At 40.7% G+C, this 21,022-nt stretch overlaps 1 protein-coding gene across 1 annotated transcript in view; it reads right to left on the bottom strand.

The window, feature by feature from the left end:
• The window catches only part of LOC126198987 (uncharacterized), a 69,692-nt gene extending 61,960 nt beyond the window's left edge, over positions 1-7,732 (bottom strand). Inside the window, exons 1-3 of the mRNA XM_049935656.1 lie at positions 7,246-7,732; positions 6,975-7,138; positions 1,769-1,976 (exon numbers count right to left, since the gene is read on the bottom strand). Coding sequence (XP_049791613.1) covers positions 1,769-1,976; positions 6,975-7,138; positions 7,246-7,291 — 418 coding nt within the window. The 5' untranslated portion in view covers positions 7,292-7,732. The remainder of the gene's footprint in view (positions 1-1,768; positions 1,977-6,974; positions 7,139-7,245) is intronic.
• Positions 7,733-21,022: the final 13,290 nt, after the last annotated feature.

Consider the following 21,022-nt stretch of genomic DNA (forward strand, 5'->3'; position numbering starts at 1 on the left):
GCATTTTTTCCAGTCAATCACGTAACATTGCTTCTGACCAAATTTGCATCACATTTACAACTATGTTCACTGTTTGCATCCCCGGCCATACTAGGAACACACACCTCTGCATGTTATCCCATCCTCTGCAACAATGACGTAGGCAGAAAAAAATTTATTTTGGGTTGTTTGGGGGAGGAGACTAAACAGCAAGGTCATCGGTCTCATTGGATTAAGGAAGGACAGGGAAAGAAGTCGGCCGTGCCCTTTCAAAGGAACCATCATGGCATTTGCCTGGAGCGATTTAGGGAAATCACAGAAAACATAACTCAGGATGGCTGGATGTGGAATTGAACCATCGTCCTTCCAAATGCAAGTCCAGTGTGCTAACCACTGCGCCATATCGCTCGGTAAAATTTTATGTTGTCCATTCACATTAAGTACTACATTGTGTCCAATGAAGAGGATGAACTAATGATATGTGGTGCTGCATTACTAATACTTGACAACACACACAGATGATTACAACCGCACAGTCGTCATGCTCAGCATAAACATACTGTAGCAAACTTGGTGTGAATGGTATGCTGCACATATTGAATGTGGCAGTTGTGATGCTTTTTGTAGCTGCACATGGATGTCACCATCCAATTTTAAAATTGTAATGAATTGGTTAGAGAAATTTGTTTCAAAAAAAGATAAGTTTCAGAAAATAATATTCTGTGAAGCAAGGATTTGCTGTTAGTCTTCAGTTTTCGCAATAAGAGATTTATTTCAGATCTTATATATTTATTCTACATTTCAAAGCCAGCTATATATCAAACAGTTCCAGCAATTTGTGAAGCTCTGGTTTAAGAATTACACACCAGCAATTCAACTGTGTGAATAACATGGAATTATGTGTTTCACTATATACATATAATACATTAATAAATTCAATCAAATCCTCTTAAGTATCAATGCCTGCCACCTCTTCTACAGTATTGCCACAACTGCTGTTAAGATACGACAGGAGAATCTGTAGTAGTAGTAGTAGTAGTTGTTGTTGTTGTTGTTGTTGATTCCCCTGCCATGTCCACACCCATTGACGATTATTTCATTCTCTTATATTAATTCAGTTCTGCATCAAAGAGTATCTGATACAGTTCATCTGTATTGTGTTGGCAGAGGCAAAAATTTCTTTCCTAGATCTGAACTTATCGCACTCTAAGTGGCAACACAATACCACAGTGTGCTACAAGAATTCATAAAGTCCTAATGTAAACAAACACTTGGGTCATACAGTGGCATTTAGCAGTAATAGGCTAGAAACAATGTTTCCTTCGATCTGTATGGACAAGGCCACAGATGGCTATTTTCATGTTCGCAACATGCTGCAAACACTGAGAGGCCTGCAGTAGCTGCAAACACTGTCGCATAACATTTTTCAAACTCAGTGCAAACATGGCATTACTCATTACAGGAACTTCCAGGATGTAGTACCCAGAAGATTTATTTGCCAGCATCTTTCAATTTGACCATGAATTACACACTTCAGTGGTTTCACAGCAGTTTTTCCACACACACACACACACACACACACACACACACACAAACAAACGAACAAACAAACAAACAACCTATTATAAAAATTATGCACACAGTTAAGGACACAATGCTGAATGCAGAGTTCAGTTCTGTCAAGCAGCCGACACAGCCATCACTTTCAACAGTTGCTCTATGTATGTATGTCTGTGTGTGTGTGTGTGTGTGTGTGTGTGTGTGTGTGTGTGTGTGTGTGTCCACTTACCTCGGAGTTTGCGCTGCCTAAAACGGTGCACAAGGAAGAAAAAAAGGGACAAGAACAGCACCACAGTGATGGCATATGCTATCAGCCGGAGGCCCAAGTCAGTCGTGCTCTCATGGTTTGAATCTCCTGAAGGCTTCTGGAGTGTTTCAAGTGTATCAAGGCAGATAAACTCGCAGCACGAATTGCCCAGCCGAAAGGATTTGCAATCCTGAAATGAAATATTGCATGACCAATTTTAAAACTTTATTATGGAAGCAAGCATTGTTTTCCTGATGCTGACCTGAGTCTTCAGTAAATAATGAATTTATACTGTTCAGATCAAGAGATTCTGCATCCTGGTCTTTGCCCAAGTTATGGGGAAAGATCCAATTACCCAGGTAGCTTTTCAAAGAACTTACAGTTAAGAAGTGTAAACAGACTTGTCAACAAAACATAAATTTTCAGTCTTTATTGCTCATAAATCTACCATCTTTTCTTCTCATATACTTTTCATTACAATCTCTACCTTTGCAGTGACTACAATTTCTGACACATGCTATTTTGAATGGCAGGACACAAATTATTAAAACAATGTTGAGAACTTATTTCTGCATATGAGGCTTTCAATGTCTGTGCTGGTTATAGCAAATGAGCAATCATTACAATTGAAGGGTAGGGGATGGGGAAGGGAATGAAAATTTAATACTGTAACACACAAATAGTATTTTACAACCAGAAACTGATTCTTAAACGTATTTTTATTTTTTTGTTATCTGTAACTGACAACAAATGTCTTGTACTGAAATAATTACGACGATCCTTTAACAATCAGATAAATTATAAGGTATAGCACAAAAACCAGGGAGAGAAATTTCATGTTAAAAAAAACTTTTTTTCTATTCCTGAAAAAATACATTGTGATCCTAGTTGTACTTTAAGTGCTGAATTCAAAACTGTTTTCAGTTTTTTTGTCAGGGATCGTTCATGAGTAATCATAATTTTATTTCTCTTTTCTGTATCTGATATAGTGCAACAAACATGAGGTGAAATTCAATAAACAAATTCACATTTCTATGATGTCATAAGTTCATAACATCAATGGAAGGTGAGAACTAACTTTGTAGCATTTATTTGACACGAGAAATTACAGAAAATTGACCAAAAAAAATGAGCCCCTGTATTGTAATGTACATTACTTTTTTTTCTTGTATTGTGAATCTTTCTTCTCTCAAATGATATTCCAGCAATAATCTGCTAACATAGGAAGTACCCACTTCCCTTCACAACGCCTTTCTTTTGCCATGTTCATCCGTCACTATAACTCTCTGCGAAGTAGTCCAGATGAGAGTCCATCATAAGTACCTTCAGAGACATATTGTACCCCAGATCTTGACATGCTTCGATCATGTCATTCACCATTGCTTCGTAACTAGCAGCTCTTCTTCCGAGGAATTTTTCTGACATCATCTTGAAACAGTCCTATGCTGTCTTTTCTTTGTCAGTTAAATGTGCTTCAAAATTTGAATCTTTCTGCAGTTCCTTGATTTGTAGGCCAATAAATACACCTCCCTTTATTTTTTCAGCTGAAAGACTGGGGAATCTGGTAGCTAGATATGCAAACCCACTGCCTGTTGGATTCATGGCCTTTACAAATTGTTTCATTAGGCCAAGTTAGATGTGAAGCAGTGGAAATAGTATATCTTCAGGAGCTACCAGCCTTTCGAGTTGTATATTCTTTTTGCCCACTTTCCATCTCCGCCTAGGCCTTTTCTTTCTCAAGTAGTGTGAGTTTCTGTCTCGACTATCCCACTCGCAAAGAAAACAGGCAAACTTCATGCAACTTTGTTGTATTCCCAGTACCATAACAATTACTTTGAACTCTGCACATATTTTCCATTTGTATTCACTGTATTGTAATAAATTTAGCATCCTTTGTACAAATTCATAATTCTCTTTGGTCAAGCTGGCGTAAGCTACAGGAAAAGAGGGTATTTTATTTCCGTTGTGGAGCAAAACACCCTTGAGACTCATTTTCGACGCATCTATGAAAAGTCTTCACTACTTTGAAATATTGGTGAAGTTCAGCACTTTCATTAGGCCAGCAATGTCATTGCAAAATGTCAGAGCTTGATCAGTTGCAAAATAGGAAATAAAGGCATGATTTATGTGCCTGAACACAGTGAATTTAGTACTTTGGTGGAGTAGATTACACTCTTGTAATCTTGAACCAAGCCGCTACGCCTTTTGTTTACTTAAGTCCTAGGTCACATACTAAATCATTTAAATCTGCTCGTGGTAACAAATGTGGCAATGACTCACTTGTGCAATGATATAAAGGATCATCATCTGTGACTTCTTCAGTACTACTCACTTCACTGTCACTCTGCATTTGACCTGGAGCTCTTGAAGATACTGGAAGGCTGTCAGAATGCTGCGCTGCACTCTCGCTGAAGGCAGAGCTGGGTAAACAATGTGCCTCTTCGATTTTTTTGTTTGTAAAACACTGATTTTCGTTAGACAGAAATAGAAATCAGTAACGTGGTCCTTGGGGTCTCTCCACACCAAGGGCAGGGTGATCAACGCCACATTCTCTTTACTTTTCCACCACTGAATTAGTTTGCACTAACATATAGCACAACAGAAATGTGGTGCCCCTTCTTTATCTTTGTCTCCTATCTCTACTCCAAAGTAATGTTTATATGCTTTCTTTATGACTGTTGAAATTTTCTTCCTATTTCTGACAAAGGTGAACTTCCCACAGATATAGCAGAGGTTGTTTGGCTTATATTAACATCCACGATGACGTGGCATTTCTGAAAATTTAAAAATACCTCTTCAGTAATACACCTGTACTACATGAATACTAGAGAACAAGAGAAAGACAGATATGTAAAAACAGGGTGTATACATGGACAAGGAAAATACATTTTCTCCCGGGTGGAAATACATTTTTCCCCGCATTATGTGAGAGTATACTTTTCCTCGGCACTGTAAAACTTAAGTCTTTTGAATGTTTATGGTTTTATACGCCGACGTAGAATTTCCCAGCACTTTAGAAAACAAAACTCAGGATGGGGAATCACATTACGGAAAGATCTTTGATGTGCAGCAGCAACATGTACGCTGCACATTTTCATGACGTTTGTATGAGTACTATGTTTTGTTGTATATGGTAGATTTCCTTTGCGACTTAAGTTTTATTTTCGTTTTTTCTTCCTCTTGTTAATGTTTTGTTGCTGCAGTATTATCCTGCAGATGCAGGATACAGTAATATCCTTTGTTGGAGTATTGGTTCTTACCAGTCAAAGTCACAAAAATTTGACTGAAAACTAAAACAATGAAACATTCCTGGAATGCTAAAAAATTCCCGGGTTTTTCCCGGATCGTATACACCCTGAAAAACAAGCAGTCAGTTTACCTTCAGCACCAGGCTGTTTGCAATGATACCAGATAAAACTGCTAACTCCTTGTGACTTTAACCAAAATTTAACACTTTCACAACTCAAACAGTTTTTCTTTGATGAAGTAGACCTGAGGTACGTGAACAGCTGTTGAAGTGTGTAATATATTAAGAGTGAACCTAGAGCTTCAGAAATGTGACGTACTCTTGATAGCAGATTGATTTCTTACTAGTCTATGACTGTCTGATAAACACGAGTGACAACAAGTATGCACACCTCCCCCTCACACCAAACTCTCAGAGAAACGAAAAATATAGTGCAGTCAGGTGTTGTTCTTTCGAGAAAATGATTTGAAAGTCAGTATTACATAGGTTTTTAATGAGGACAGAACTGGAACTTTTTTTTTATGGCTACTTACAAGTCACTATTTATCTTCCAAAATATTAAAAGTACTCCACACCCCAGGTCTAGCCCCCTCCCTTACAAACTATTGTATGAGTGCCCTTGGACTGTTCTACTACATAGCTACACAAGTGTGAAAAACTATATTCGTAATTTTGATAGCACCACATTACAGAACACTACAAACCTCCTAATTGTCCATGAATTTGGTTCGATGGTCAACTGAACCCACTGATACCATATGTACGCTTCATCCCATAACATGACAATATGGCATATGAGCTAACATGTGCACAAACAGAACCAAGTAGAACAGTGACAATCTTTTGTATGTAGGCTATACTAGGTACTGGAAAGTAAGCTGGTAACAGACTAATCTGTAGCCTATCATGAGGTCTATGTTTTGTAGGGAGGTGACAGGCTGGGGAAGCTGTATCTTACTTTACTTAATTCACTTTTGTTCCACAGATCCATACTGAGGATTGAAGAATGTCATTTGCAGAATCTTCATAATACCGAAAAATTGGCCAAAACTGATACAAATTACACCTAATAATAAAATCCCTCCCTTCCACTGTGTGTGTGTGTGTGTGTGTGTGTGTGTGTGTGTGTGTGTGTGTGTGTGTGTGGAGGCGGACAGAGGGTAACACGATACAGCATGTGGGTCGGATCAATCGCTCACATTGGGATTGTGAGGATAAGATTATTCTAACCACTGTAAGCACAGATGCATTCAAACAATCATTCTTCCCATGCTCCATATGTGAATGGAACAGGAAGAAATCCTGATAACTTGTACATTAAGGCATATCCTCACCATGGTTTGCAAACTATACTAGCTGTCTCCATCACTGGTATGGGTAAGTGTCACACTGAAATTGATGGAACACAAACAAACATTACAACTACGTAAACATTATGTACACTATATAGAAAACAAGAGAAAAAAAATGGTTGGGATGGGCTAATCTCCATTGCCTCCTATTGTTCCACCATTCTCATTTAAAACCTTTATTGTACCTGAGATATTCTTGCTCGTGTATTACTCAATCTGTTCAAACAGCCCTTTCATGAGTCGTAAGCCTCTTTGTAACAATTTTACTGCATTTTCCATTGCATCTGCAATACTTGCATCAGTCTTGTTATGACTGTAAACATGACGAGCAATCAAATTAATACTGGAAAGTGAACAATCGGCCAAATTTCATGAAAACTGTTTATGTTAAGCATTTGTGTTTGTTCATGCTTATTTTGTACTTCGTACTATCAACTGAAATGTGTGTGTAAAAAAACCTTAACTGGCATGGAATTAAAGCAGACTCATTTGTGTGTCTTACTGTATTACGAGGTAATTAGGAATGCACACGCCGAATTTCATTCTAAGATTAAAAAGCCACTTGCTCAGGTAGTCCAAATACACGAACCTGTGGCGGCGAACAAAGAACTGCCTTACACCACTTTGGGCTTCCACTGTCGCAAATGCATAATGTGCACGAATCTGGACCGGGAACGTAATGAAGGCCTGGAGCAATAATTCTTCCGTGTAGGTCAGTGCATTCACCAGTTGAGGCACCAGAAACTAAACAGCCTGAAATGTGTCACATTGATGTTTGATAAGCACAATATAACAGCTACGTACCTTCGATTTCAAATTAGCGGTGAAACATGATAGGTCTCAATACATTAACAACTTACCTCTTAAGGAATATACGAATCCAAACAAAAAAGCTTTATTATGCATATTTACATTTTGTATCGAGTCATTGTTTCACAAGCACACGAAAAGCAACAGTGCACTATATTCTTGGTAAACAAAAATACGCCGAGGAAGTGCAGCATTAGTTTCACATCACTGTCAACACGACTTTGAATGAATAACAGTGGAGTGCGCCTCCTCCCTTCGGCTCACATGCAAATTTTCACCTCCAGGATAAGGTACGGTTTGCAAATCTGTCTGGTGGTACAACGGTATTACAATTTGGGTTCCACTTTAAGGAGAGCATAGCGATTATACAAAAGCGTTTCCATCGGGTTTAAATTCCCTGCATGCTTGTTGGACTTGACTAGTCGCTTCCCATTCTCGTTGTTTTAAACACTAATGATATACAACAATATACGCGCGGTTAACGGTGCTACGGAAAGTAGTCCATATACCTAACAGTAAATGTCAAAATAAGCTACAAACACCACATTTACTTCCGCTGATCACAGAGGTTGCTACTGTTGTCACAGCTAAGTGATCACTGGCCATAGCTTTTATTATTGTTAACTTTGATAGTTATTCACTGGGCGCAGACTAGGCATCAAGAATAAAGACCGATCACACTAAACGACTAGACGTCAACGAAACGGCGGTCGAAATCACCTACGGATCATACTAGAAGAAACGTTAACATAGCGTTTCTTCGTTTAGTCCACTACCCGTACTCCCTGTGGCAAAGTCAAGACTGAAATTAACTCGACATCCACGGATAAAAATCGGTCCATTCAGTATGACACTTTGTGCAGTTCCATTTGTGCCAAATTTATTCTCCAGGCTTATTATGTGTTTGTAGACTGGCATGCGATGACGACGTTGACGATACACACGTCGACGAGGCATAATGCTTCAATGCTGTTGCAGATAAAGCTCACAGCGTTATCCCGTACGCGTGCTGTAGTCGCTTTAGCTGTTAGCACCACGCGTACCTGCTGGCGAACAGGCCCAAGCGGGTTGCATCATGCAGCCTCGCAGGCGCTCAGCGGCCAACGCGACACTATGTTTTAGATTTTTTTCAAATTGTTGCATCCATGAGCCCCCATTCACCAGATGTACGTCTAGCGATTGCGGCTGACGATACAGGTCAGACTTTATTAATAATTATAGTACAGGGTTACATCACCAGTTACAGTTACATTGAGGTTGTAAGATATTATCCGTGAATCAATCAGTCGGAACATAGTATTGGAATTAAGGAACTAGCAACAAAGAAGTTTATTAATGACTAAACCAAACTTCATAACGGAATCTCCTGATAAAGTCCGATGGTAAACTTCTGAGAAGTGAAATAACTGGAAAAGTATCATACAAACAATTTGAACCATCGCCATTTATTTGATTCGAAAAGATATACATCCAGGGGTAAATCACATAACTAATGAGGAGGTATTGAATAGAATTAGAGAGAAGAGAAATTTGTGGCACAACTTGACTAGAAGAAGGGATTGGTTCGTAGGGCATATTCTGAGGCATCAAGGGATCACCAATTTAGTATTGGAGGGCAGTGTGGAGGGTAAAAATCGCAGACCAAGAGATGAATACACTAAACAGATTCAGAAGGATGTAGGTTGCAGTAGGTAGTGGGAGATGAAGAACCTTGCACAGGATAGAGTAGCATGGAGAGCTGCATCAAACCAGTCTCTGGACTGAAGACTACAACAACATACATCCAAATAAACGATATTACAAGGCATCTGAGAGAATATTTTACCTTAAACATTGTGTTTTCTTCCTTAATACACTCCTGGAAATTGAAATAAGAACACCGTGAATTCATTGTCCCAGGAAGGGGAAACTTTATTGACACATTCCTGGGGTCAGATACATCACATGATCACACTGACAGAACCACAGGCACATAGACACAGGCAACAGAGCATGCACAATGTCGGCACTAGTACAGTGTATATCCACCTTTCGCAGCAATGCAGGCTGCTATTCTCCCATGGAGACGATCGTAGAGATGCTGGATGTAGTCCTGTGGAACGGCTTGCTATGCCATTTCCACCTGGCGCCTCAGTTGGACCAGCGTTTGTGCTGGACGTGCAGACCGCGTGAGACGACGCTTCATCCAGTCCCAAACATGCTCAATGGGGGACAGATCCGGAGATCTTGCTGGCCAGGGTAGTTGACTTACACCTTCTAGAGCACGTTGGGTGGCACGGGATACATGCGGACGTGCATTGTCCTGTTGGAACAGCAAGTTCCCTTGCCGGTCTAGGAATGGTAGAACGATGGGTTCGATGACGGTTTGGATGTACCGTGCACTATTCAGTGTCCCCTCGACGATCACCAGTGGTGTACGGCCAGTGTAGGAGATCGCTCCCCACACCATGATGCCGGGTGTTGGCCCTGTGTGCCTCGGTGGTATGCAGTCCTGATTGTGGCGCTCACCTGCACGGCGCCAAACACGCATACGACCATCATTGGCACCAAGGCAGAAGCGACTCTCATCGCTGAAGACGACACGTCTCCATTCGTCCCTCCATTCACGCCTGTCGCGACACCACTGGAGGCGGGCTGCACGATGTTGGGGCGTGAGCGGAAGACGGCCTAACGGTGTGCGGGACCGTAACCCAGCTTCATGGAGACGGTTGCGAATGGTCCTCGCCGATACCCCAGGAGCAACAGTGTCCCTAATTTGCTGGGAAGTGGCGGTGCGGTCCCCTACGGCACTGCGTAGGATCCTACGGTCTTGGCGTGCATCCGTGCGTCGCTGCGGTCCGGTCCCAGGTCGACGGGCACGTGCACCTTCCGCCGACCACTGGCGACAACATCGATGTACTGTGGAGACCTCACGCCCCACGTGTTGAGCAATTCGGCGGTACGTCCACCCGGCCTCCCGCATGCCCACTATACGCCCTCGCTCAAAGTCCGTCAACTGCACATACGGTTCACGTCCACGCTGTCGCGGCATGCTACCAGTGTTAAAGAATGCGATGGAGCTCCGTATGCCACGGCAAACTGGCTGACACTGACGGCGGCGGTGCACAAATGCTGCGCAGCTAGCGCCATTCGACGGCCAACACCGCGGTTCCTGGTGTGTCCGCTGTGCCGTGCGTGTGATCATTGCTTGTACAGCCCTCTCGCAGTGTCCGGAGCAAGTATGGTGGGTCTGACACACCGGTGTCAATGTGTTCTTTTTTCCATTTCCAGGAGTGTAGATATATCAAATAACGCCAGAAACAACTATATTTCTCTCTTTTAATTGAGCTGTCTTTCTGTCAAGAACAGGTTTTATGCTGAACATATCTCATCCAGATATTTTGGCTCTCTTGTAGAATAACACTAATGAGGAAAAAATCCAACTTGTTATGTAACAGTAGTGGGAGTGTGCCATCTAAAACTGGAACAATATTAAAAACTCTCCATTCGCCTGCCAGCCAAGATTAGTACCCTTTTTGGTTCTGTAAGAATGGTCTAGGCATAAGAAAACCCTGCATTTATTATATTCTGCACCACTGTGGTAATATATACTTTGGTCAAACTGCCTTTACTATTGAGAACAGGTTTCTGGTATATCGCCATTATAAAAAGATACAAAAACCCAAAAAATAATCTGTAGACTGGCATGCGATGGCGACGTTGACGATACACACGTCGACGAGGCATAATGCTTCAATGCTGTTGCAGATAAAGCTCACAGCGTTATCCCGTACGCGTGCTGTAGTCGCTTTAGCACCGAGAGATGTGCAGTGAAATATAATGGGACACAGCTAATTGCTGTAGCTTTTCATAACTAGGTTTCTTTTCTGATGGAATTTATTACAAGTAAGCTATTTGATAATCCTATTAATATGGTCAGGGACTATCCTCGGAGCTAGTCACAGGATCCTGTGCAGGCCACACCTGTGGGCATCTGTAGCTTGTGACATCTTTGCGTTGCTATCACTTCATGTCAGCATAGTCATAGATGGCGAGTTTAATGCTAAAAATATCCTGTAGAACTCCAGGTTTACAAACATTGATGACTGGCGACTAATGAGTGCTGCAGAGACTGATAACACAATAATATCTTGACCACATGACCCAACAATCTTTTCAAACCGAGAACAAGCTGATGTTTCTGATGCTGCAGTTATTAAGAGTCTATGACAGGCCAACGTCAGTGCCTAGAACACGACAGTGCTGTCATCAGACCATGTTCCAGTCATCATGGACCGGGAACTTAATGGCATGCTTATACCATGCACAGAGATTAATCTAAGTGGTATCATCTGCAAAGATTACTGCTCAGTGTTGACTGGGCTTCTGGAGGTGACTCCTCTGCAGCTGCAGTGGCCACACCACACCATAACTGCAATGACAACCAGCAACACCTCATCAAACAACTCCCAGCTCACCTCCTGTACACGAAGTTTACACAGGAGACAAACCTATAATTCACAGTACTGAGATCCTTGGGGAAAATTTAAGCATGTACCGAAATGACAGGAAATGGGAAATGGAGGTGGTGTGTTTGTCACAGTAGACAGGAAACTCTGATCTACTGAAGTAGACATTTGAAATTCCATCAAAATTGTCTGAGCAAGATTCAATATCAAGGGTGGACATAAAATTATAATGGGATCCTTCTACCAGCCACAAGATTTACTTCCTGATGTAACTGAAAACTTTAAGATAAAACCTCAGTTCACTTGTATGCAAGTTTCCTAATCATACTATAATCACTGGAGAAGACGTTAATCCTCCAACAGTCAATTGGGTTAATTATAGTTTTGTGAGTGGTGGTATAACAAGATATCCTGTGAATCATTAGAAAATGCCTTCTCAGAAAGCTATCTAGAACGGTTAGTTCAGAATCCCATTTATCATGGTAATGTTTTAGACCTAATGGTAACGAATACAGCTGACTTCTTTGAGGATGCTCACATTGAAACTAGTATCAGTGGATATGAGGCAGTTGTAGCAACAATGAATACCGAAGTACAAAGGACAACTAAAACAATTACAATGATTTATAAGAGGATCATTTTTAAAGTAAGAACCGATTTGTAATGGAGTGACAGAAACTTCATTTATGAACATAAATTGTACCACAAAATACAATATGCATATTTTTTCAGTTTTCAATATAGTCACCATGAAGATTTAAGCATTTGTCAAGTCGTGAGATCAGCTTTCGGATCCCAGCATCAAAGAACTCTGCTGCCTGACCATTAAACCAGTTAGTAACAATTTATTGCAAAACGTCATCATTTTCCAAGCACTTTCTACCAAGAAATTCCTTTAGCTCTGGAAACAGCTGAAAGTCTGATGACACTAAGTCAGGGCTGTGTGGTGGATGATCCAATAATTCCCAAAGAAACTTGTCCAGTTGCGTCCTTGTTCTTACCGCATGTGGCCGAGAATTGTCTTGAAGCAGAACGCCGCCGCTAGAGAGCAGTCCCAGCTGGCAATTTTGAATCACGCGCCTAATCTTTAATAATGTTTCACAGTTCCTTTCATCATTTAGTGTCATTCCTCTTGGCAAAAAGTCTAACAGAACAATGCCTTCCCGGTCCCAAACAACCGTGGGCATGATTTTCTGTCTTGAAGGTTCTTGTTTGAATTTTCGTGGTTTCGTCAGGAAGTTTGAATGATGGCACTCACTGGATTGACGTTTATTCTCCATGGTGTAGCGCGCAATTCACATTTCATCACCAGCCACAATGTAACTCAAGAAGTCGTCACCATTCTTGTCTTAGTGCTCCAAAATGGACAAAAAAGTGACATTCGCTTTGTCTTGTGTTTTTCTGTTAACTTTTCTGGAACCCATCTAGCACACATTTTTTGTAGTGAAGTTTGTCAGTAACAATGTAAAAAAAAACACTTATATTGAAACTTGTGAAAATTTCTGATGCAATTCGTCAATAGCAAAAACGCCTGTTTCGGCGATTTCCCTCATCAACTTTTTATGTCATACCTTCATTCATGGCAGTAGGCCATCCAGGCCATTCTTCATCGTGAATAAGACATGCCAAAGGAAATTTTAAAAAAAATAGTTTGTTAACTGATCTTTATATACTTTTATGAGCTGAATCCGAATCTGGCCTTAGTTTTTTTTTGTGTCACCCATAGTTTTCGAGCAATATTCTTTTCATTATATAGTATAAAAATCCTATACTACATGGTAAATGGGAAAATTAATGAAATGCTTTGTTACAATGTAAGCATGGTTTGTATTTAAAGTAAGCTAGTTAAAACAATGATATGTGTTATTAGAGGTTTCACTTGTCAGCTGGAATTGGTTTGTATTTTGTTTCTCGTTTTTCATTGAAGCTTCTTGTGTAGCTTTTTCTATGATAAGTCGCTTGCTGTACTTCTCGGCAAACTGACCAACAACAGTCCCCCATCATGTTGGTGTTCCAGCGGCCTTGGTAGCGTTTTTTCATCACTTTAATGTCCTGGTGAAAACACTCTCCTTGCTCCTCACTAACATCTCCCGTATTGTCCGGGAAGTAATCAAGGTGACTGTTCAAAAAGTGAACTTTCAGGCTCATTAAACATCCTAAAGTTTTAAGCTTCTTTAACATTGTAGCTGTAATAGAAACATATTCTGGGTCTTTTTCATGTCCTAAGAACGTTGTAACGACTTGCTTGAATAATACCCATGTTTCTTTCTCATTTAAGGTCATTGCAGATTCAAAGTTAACATTAGACATCAGTCTTCTAATGTCATGTCCGACAAAGACACCTTCTTTTACTTTAGTAATGCTTCTTTGGTGTTTTCCAATTTAAATTTACCACAAATATAACAAAAATTATCAGCAGAGTTTTTACAACCACGATTAGACATTGTACTGAGCACATGAACAGATAATGGGAAAGTGAGGTTAGGTTGACAGTAAACAAAACACCATCTGTTAACACAAAAATAGAATCGACCTTTTTATGCCAGCAAATATTTTTCAGCAGTGCTACCAATGTCATCTACATTCATTACACCTCCTTTTTAAATCATTTTAACTATATAAAACCTCTTAAATTCTTTAATAAATAGCTTAATTTAATAAATTTAACTGTTAAATGTGAAGAAAAGTTGGGTGATACAGTTTTTAAGTATCGTATTTGGATTTCCCACCCCGAAACTGGAATGACTGTATCGATGGGTCACACCCTCTTCTACGCACTTCACAGTGGTTCCAAAGTACAGATTTAAATGTAGATCTATGATCCAACAAATGCACCCTACATCCAGCTGCTTGCAGACCAGCCATCATGGCAGGTGGCTGAACCTGCAGAGGACGACTAGATAGCCCACACCACTGCAGATGAGGTGACTTGACAACTGAGCTACCTTCACGTCATAAAGATTGGAGGGGCAGACCAATTAATAAATTGGATTCTGGAACAGCTGCCATCTCTCACCTTCAAGCTGCTGCAGACGTCTACAACATCCTATGTATTAGGCGGTTCCCAGCTGCCTGAAATCTTGGAGAGGTTGTGCCTGTCAAAAAAAGTGAAAAGGATTCACACTTCCTAGTTACCAACTGCACCATCAGCTTCTTGTCATCGCTCTTGAAGGTGTCAAAGAGAACCTACCAACGTTGTCTAAAGTGGCACATGGGTATAGAATGAAGTTTGGCTTCTGCAGAGGTCACACCACAACTTTCTAGTTCCTACACCTCATCAAGAAAGCAATGGGTGCTATCGAATGCCAGAAGTTCTTTTCAGTTATGACCTCCTGTATCAACTTCTTGTACATGGGATGCTAGTGTCATATATATATGGCTCCTCCTGTCCTGCCTTGGGGAGTGCACTTTTACATGCAGGTACAAGGTAGCACATCCTCAGTGCCAGATACTGGCCAGCATTCCACAGCGTAGTGCAATCAGTGCTCTGCTGTAGACACTGTACACAGCCTATCCCTCGAACATAGCTGAAGTACACACATCCCCTGCACAGACGAGACTGCTCTAAACGAGTGGTGTGAACTCTGCACATGTACAATGTCACCTCCATGGCACGAAGTACTATGTGAGTGGGCAACTAAGTGGTGCTTATCGTTCAATGGAACAAACAAGCAAGCCATTGCCATATCCAGATGGCCTTACTACCTGACCTTACACCAGTGACTATCCAAGGCATAGCTGTACTATGGGAGAAGACAGTGCTCTACCTCAGAGTCACTCCCAACAGAAGACTGATCTGGTGTACTCATAACAAAGCCACCACACTAATGGCAATAGGTATCTTCACAGTTCTTTATTTCCTATTGAACCCCTATCCACGCTCCCACAACAGCTAGGGTGCCATTTTAACTGAAATAGCCTGACCAGTCCTCGAGTACCCTAAAGCAGTGTGGGAGTTCTCACATAGGATGTCCCCATAGGTACAGAACAGGGAGTGGCCTGCACCTCCCATGGGAGCTTCACAAGCTTGCCGGAGACCAGGCACTCTGGGAACACTTTTGTCATATGCCTAGGACTTTTTACGAGCAGGCCAGACACTTAACAAACGCCTGCATTCAATCCCTAGACCTAGTGTCCACAGAGACCCAGCCACCAGATGGCCAGACCTACTAAGATTAATAGCCACCTCATACAGTGTATAACCCTTACATTTACCAGTAATACTATGTTTATATATTCATTCTCTATGTGTCACCTTGTATTTTTGCACCCTTATCCCATCCACCAAGGCAGTGAACATGATGGCTGGTAGTCAGATATTTGTAAAATGCCAGGACACTCATACTTATTAGTGTACATTTAAGTCACTCATACACTACTGGCCATTAAAATTTCTACACCAAGAAGAAATGCAGATGATAAATGGGTATTCATTGGACAAATATATTATACTAGAACTTACATGTGATTACATTTTCACGCAATTTGGGTGCATAGATCCCGAGAAATCAGTACCCAGAACAACCACTTCTAGCCGTAATAACGGCCTTGATACGCCTGGGCATTGAGTGAAACATAGCTTGGATAGCGTGTACAGGTACAGCTGCCCATGCAGCTTCAACACGATATCACAGTTCATCAAGAGTAGTGACTGGTGTATTGTGACGAGCCAGTTGCTCGGCCACCATTGACCACACGTTTTCAATTGGTGAAAGATCTGGAGAATGTGCTGGCCAGGGCAGCAGTTGAACATTTTCTGTGTCCAGAAAGTCCCATACAGGACCTGCAACATGCGGTCGTGTATTATCCTGCTGAAATGTAAGGTTTCCCAGGGATCGAATGAAGGGTAGAGCCACGGGTCGTAACACATCTGAAATGTAACGTCCACTGTTCAAAGTGCCGTTCAGTGCGAACAAGAGGTGACTGAGACGTGTAACCAATGACACCCCATACCATCACGCGGGGTGATACGCCAGTATGGCGATGACGAATACATGCTACCAAAGTGCGTTCACCGCGATGTCGCCAAACATGGATGCGACCATCATGATGCTGTAAACAGAACCTGGATTCATCCGAAAAAATGGTTTTGACATTCGTGCACCCAGGTTCGTCGTTCAGTACACCATCACAGGCGCTCCTGTCTGTGATTCACCATCGAGGATAACCGCAGCCATGGTCTCCGAACTGATAGTCCATGCTGCTGCAAACGTCGTCGAACTGTTCGTGCAGATGGTTATTGTCTTGCAAACGTCCCCATCTGTTAACTCAGGGATCGAGACGTGGCTGCACGATCTGTTACAGCCATGCAGATAAGATGCCTGTCATTTCGACTGCTAGTTATACAAGACGGTTGGGATCCAGCACGGCGTTCCGTATTACCCTCCTGAACCCACATATTGTATATTCTGCTAACAGTCATTGGATCTCGACCAACGCGAGCAGCAATGTCGCGATACGATAAACCGCAATCGCGATAGGCTACAATCCGACCTTTATCAAAGTCGGAAACGTGATGGTACGCATTTGTCCTCCTTACACGAGGCATCACAACAACGTTTCACCAGGCAACTCCGGTCAACTGCTGTTTGTGTATGAGAAATCGGATGGAAACTTTCCTCATGTCAGCGCGTTATAGGTGTCGCCACCGTCGCCAACCTTGTGTGAATGCTCTGAAAAGCTAATCATTTGCATATCACAGCATCTTCTTCCTGTCGGTTAAATTCGCGTCTTTAGCACGTCATCTTCGTGGTGCAGTTATTTTAATGGCCAGTAGTGTATTTATCTATAGTATATTTATTGTGTTTAGTTGTAAAGTAATCAAAATTGTATGTTTTTAACATCTTGAAGATGAGTTGCACATCACCATATCATCCAGAAAGGAAGCGAGAACGCTTGTAGACAATCCAGAATGTTGTAAAATCGAAACTACAGTCATATCTATCGATGTCTAAAATTAGTTAAAATGTATAACGTAAAGGGGGCGCTAGACGGGCCACATGGGCTCGACCAACCACTGTGGCATACTCTGCCAATGCCATCATTGGATGTGGTATGGAGGGGCATGTGGTCAGCATACCGCTCTCCGGGTCGTCAGGTTTCTTAACTATGGAACATCTGTTAATTTGTCGAGTCACTCTTCCGTTTGCCTCCTGAGGCTAGGTGCACCCCTTACCAGTCCTCCCACCAAAGAAAAAATTCTGGCAGTACTAGGAACAGAGCCCGAGTTCCCCACATGGTATTCACTCATGCTGATCACTAGGGACAGTACTTATTTAATGTCTTCATTGCACCACACTGTACATCTCCGTTAATCAATAAGGTACCAGTAAAAATCAGTGCTGTTGAAGATTATACACAGTCACCATTCATCATGTTCATACGCATAAACCCATAGGACATTCAGTACAATTAGTGTTTTTATATTGTATTCTTGTATGTACCTTTGGAAGAAAAATCTGACTCTCTTGTATAGGACAAAGGTCCCCGTATTTAAGCATGCACACGCAATATGCGGCTCTGTGTTATCACGTTGAAACAGAGCCACGTCGGAAATCTGACTTATACTAGAGCACGACATCTGCATGAAGACTGAAGTGAGCAGCATTTGTTCCCCATTACTTGCTTTGCACGTTACATAGCCAGCAGTTTCCTCACTCGCCATGAAGTTGTAGAAGTGTTGAGTGCAGTGCAACAGACAAGTAGCCCTTTTGCTCGTGGACTCTATACAGCTTCATCACAAGGTAACGGCAGTAACATTTGCGGGAAGAGTTGGAATGCATTTAGAATTAGAAAATCTTTTTAGATATTGGTTGCCTGTGTTTTCTATGGAGAAATTGAATGCTTTATATCTGAGATACAACAAATATTACCACAGCGACTGAGGATGACTGTGTATAACGAAAATTAAAGCTATAATCGAACTTGAGTGATATTGAAAGTCACTGAATTAGTAGTGGAACTGTTAAGTTATGTGAATGAATAGATGATGAAGTAAGGCTTTCATTCAGTTTGCAGCTAAAATTGTATTACATTGAAGCATATTTTGGACAGAACAGATGAAAAAGATTTACGTTGAGGAGTGTGACAACTGATTATAATTGCCACTTTTTATAATTAATAAAAAACTTCAGTCTAGCTACACTGTAGGCTCTCACGAGAAAATTGAGAAAATGAAGTAATAAGACTCATTACAGTTGGCAATGTTAAGTGCACTGACTGGAAAGAGGGAGGAAGCATAGGTTATAGGGGTAAACAGAGATGAGCATTATTCAAATAAATTTCTGTCTAGATAATTATTCGAGTAAGTAGATCATTCAAGAAAATTTATTCATGAATTTGTAACTTAAATAGCGAATAACGTAGAACGCCATTATATTTCCTTGGTTTACTTTTTGTACAAATTCTATCAGTAATATTGGTTCCCATGCTGCAGTGCAGTTTTATGTTTTACAAAGTTATTAATGGCTTGTAAATTCTGTGCTTCAGTGGACCAGTGGATTAAGTTACTGGTTATAAAGCTGAAAGTTTGTGGTTCGATCCCCTCCTGGTCTTATTATTATTTTTTTGTGTTACATAACATGTAACAATGGGCAAACTACCAAGTAAAGTTTCATCGTGTTTTGGAGCACATGTTGAGCTGTAGATCTCCCTCTAACTGGCTGTATAAGTTGGTTCAGAAATGGGAAAAAGGCGAGGGCACACCACTAAGTGTAGTAAAACATTGTAGTGTTCAAAACAACCTTCGGTTGATCCCAGAAACATAAATAAGTTTCGTAGGTGGACACCCTTGGCAGTTACACTGTTGACGTGACCCAGTTCAAGGGAGTCTGCACTTGCCAGTACTTTCCACCTAGCCCTGCTGATATGTGAAAGTTCTCTATGTAAGTAGCGAAAGATGAGAATACAGCCAACAGATCTGCAACATCTTCCTCCACTGTACCACAATTGCTAAAACCGTCGGATATGGATATCTCGTTGATATTATTACACAGTTCGTTCGTGATTTTAGTGCTACAAAATAAGTGAAAAAAGTAAGGTCTCAGTATTTGTTGATGTCTAAAGTTAACAGACCTCAAATCTAAAGTATACTAAAACGTTTATGGAGTACTGAAGTCCAAAGTCATCCAAAAGTCTTTAGGAATAAGTCTGCATAATATTTTCAATAGAAGATGGGATCTGACATACATCTTTACAGTTAAATAGAGATTTGAAAGCGAAACATTTCGAAAGACACAATGGGTTTGAGTACATAAAGGAGTTAATAATATTGCAACACTCCGGCAACTTTTTTCTGGATGAAGTGTCAAGAGACGATTGTATGATTTTTTTCATCTTTGTACACCAACTGCAGTTACCCACAATTAAAAAACAAATACTTTGCCTATACTGCTGCCCATGACCAAGGAAGGTTTGCAGCAAACTGCAGAAATATAATAGCCAAAGAAATGTTAAAGAAATCGGGCCATGAGTTTCAAATGATGTTACAACATAAAAAAATACTTTGTACGTGATTTCAGAGGTGAAGCTAACGTGGAATTACAATGAAATTACTTGCCAAAAACTACAGTGGAATTAATGATTTCTCAGTTGTTGCAGAAGAAAATTTTTATTTGAAAGTCTTGTATATTGAACCTGAAGTAATGTTAGTTTCAAGAGATATAACTCACCATTATCATCTTTGCATGTATAGAAAGTATTTTCTTAAGTGTGTCACAATGGCAAATCTTTGAAAATCAGATAACTCTTCTGATAAGCTGTTTAAAAAAGGGTTGTTCTGAAAAATAATTTAAAAGCAACAAAATGCGCATTTGTTTAGTATATGATGAAGAACTGGAGCAATAGGTGTCATTGTATTTCAAATTTAGTTATTATTTGTAAAATTTTTATTCACAAATGGTGAATAAATGTTTTTATTCGTGTAGATGAATAATGTTCCGAATAAATATTTCCATTTCTTATTCATGAATAACGAAATAACAATTTTTGTCTGTACTCGTATTTGTCATTTGAACTTTTGCAAGTCTGATGGTAAGGGAAGTGCATCACTCTTACAAACAGTGCAAATACGCAGATTATGTGCAAGTGAGTGAGTACATGTGGCATCTATGTGGTGACAGACAGGTTTGTGGCATTGGTGTGCACATTGACAAGCGCTCACATGGCTGTGACTTGAGGTGGGATAGCATCACTCATCTTGACATGCATGCTTATGTGAAGTGTACTCACGCTCTATGTTGCATACTGCATCTACATACATACCACTCAAATGAGTCACACATTGTTGGGCTCTAATGTCTACTGTTGAAAATACAGTTATGCAAACCCTTTGGCATTTCTTACCATTTTACCAGGTACTAAGCCCTTTTGACCATGGTAA

Source organism: Schistocerca nitens, chromosome 8, assembly GCF_023898315.1.
Source record: "Schistocerca nitens isolate TAMUIC-IGC-003100 chromosome 8, iqSchNite1.1, whole genome shotgun sequence".
In the NCBI taxonomy this organism is placed as follows: domain Eukaryota; kingdom Metazoa; phylum Arthropoda; class Insecta; order Orthoptera; family Acrididae; genus Schistocerca; species Schistocerca nitens.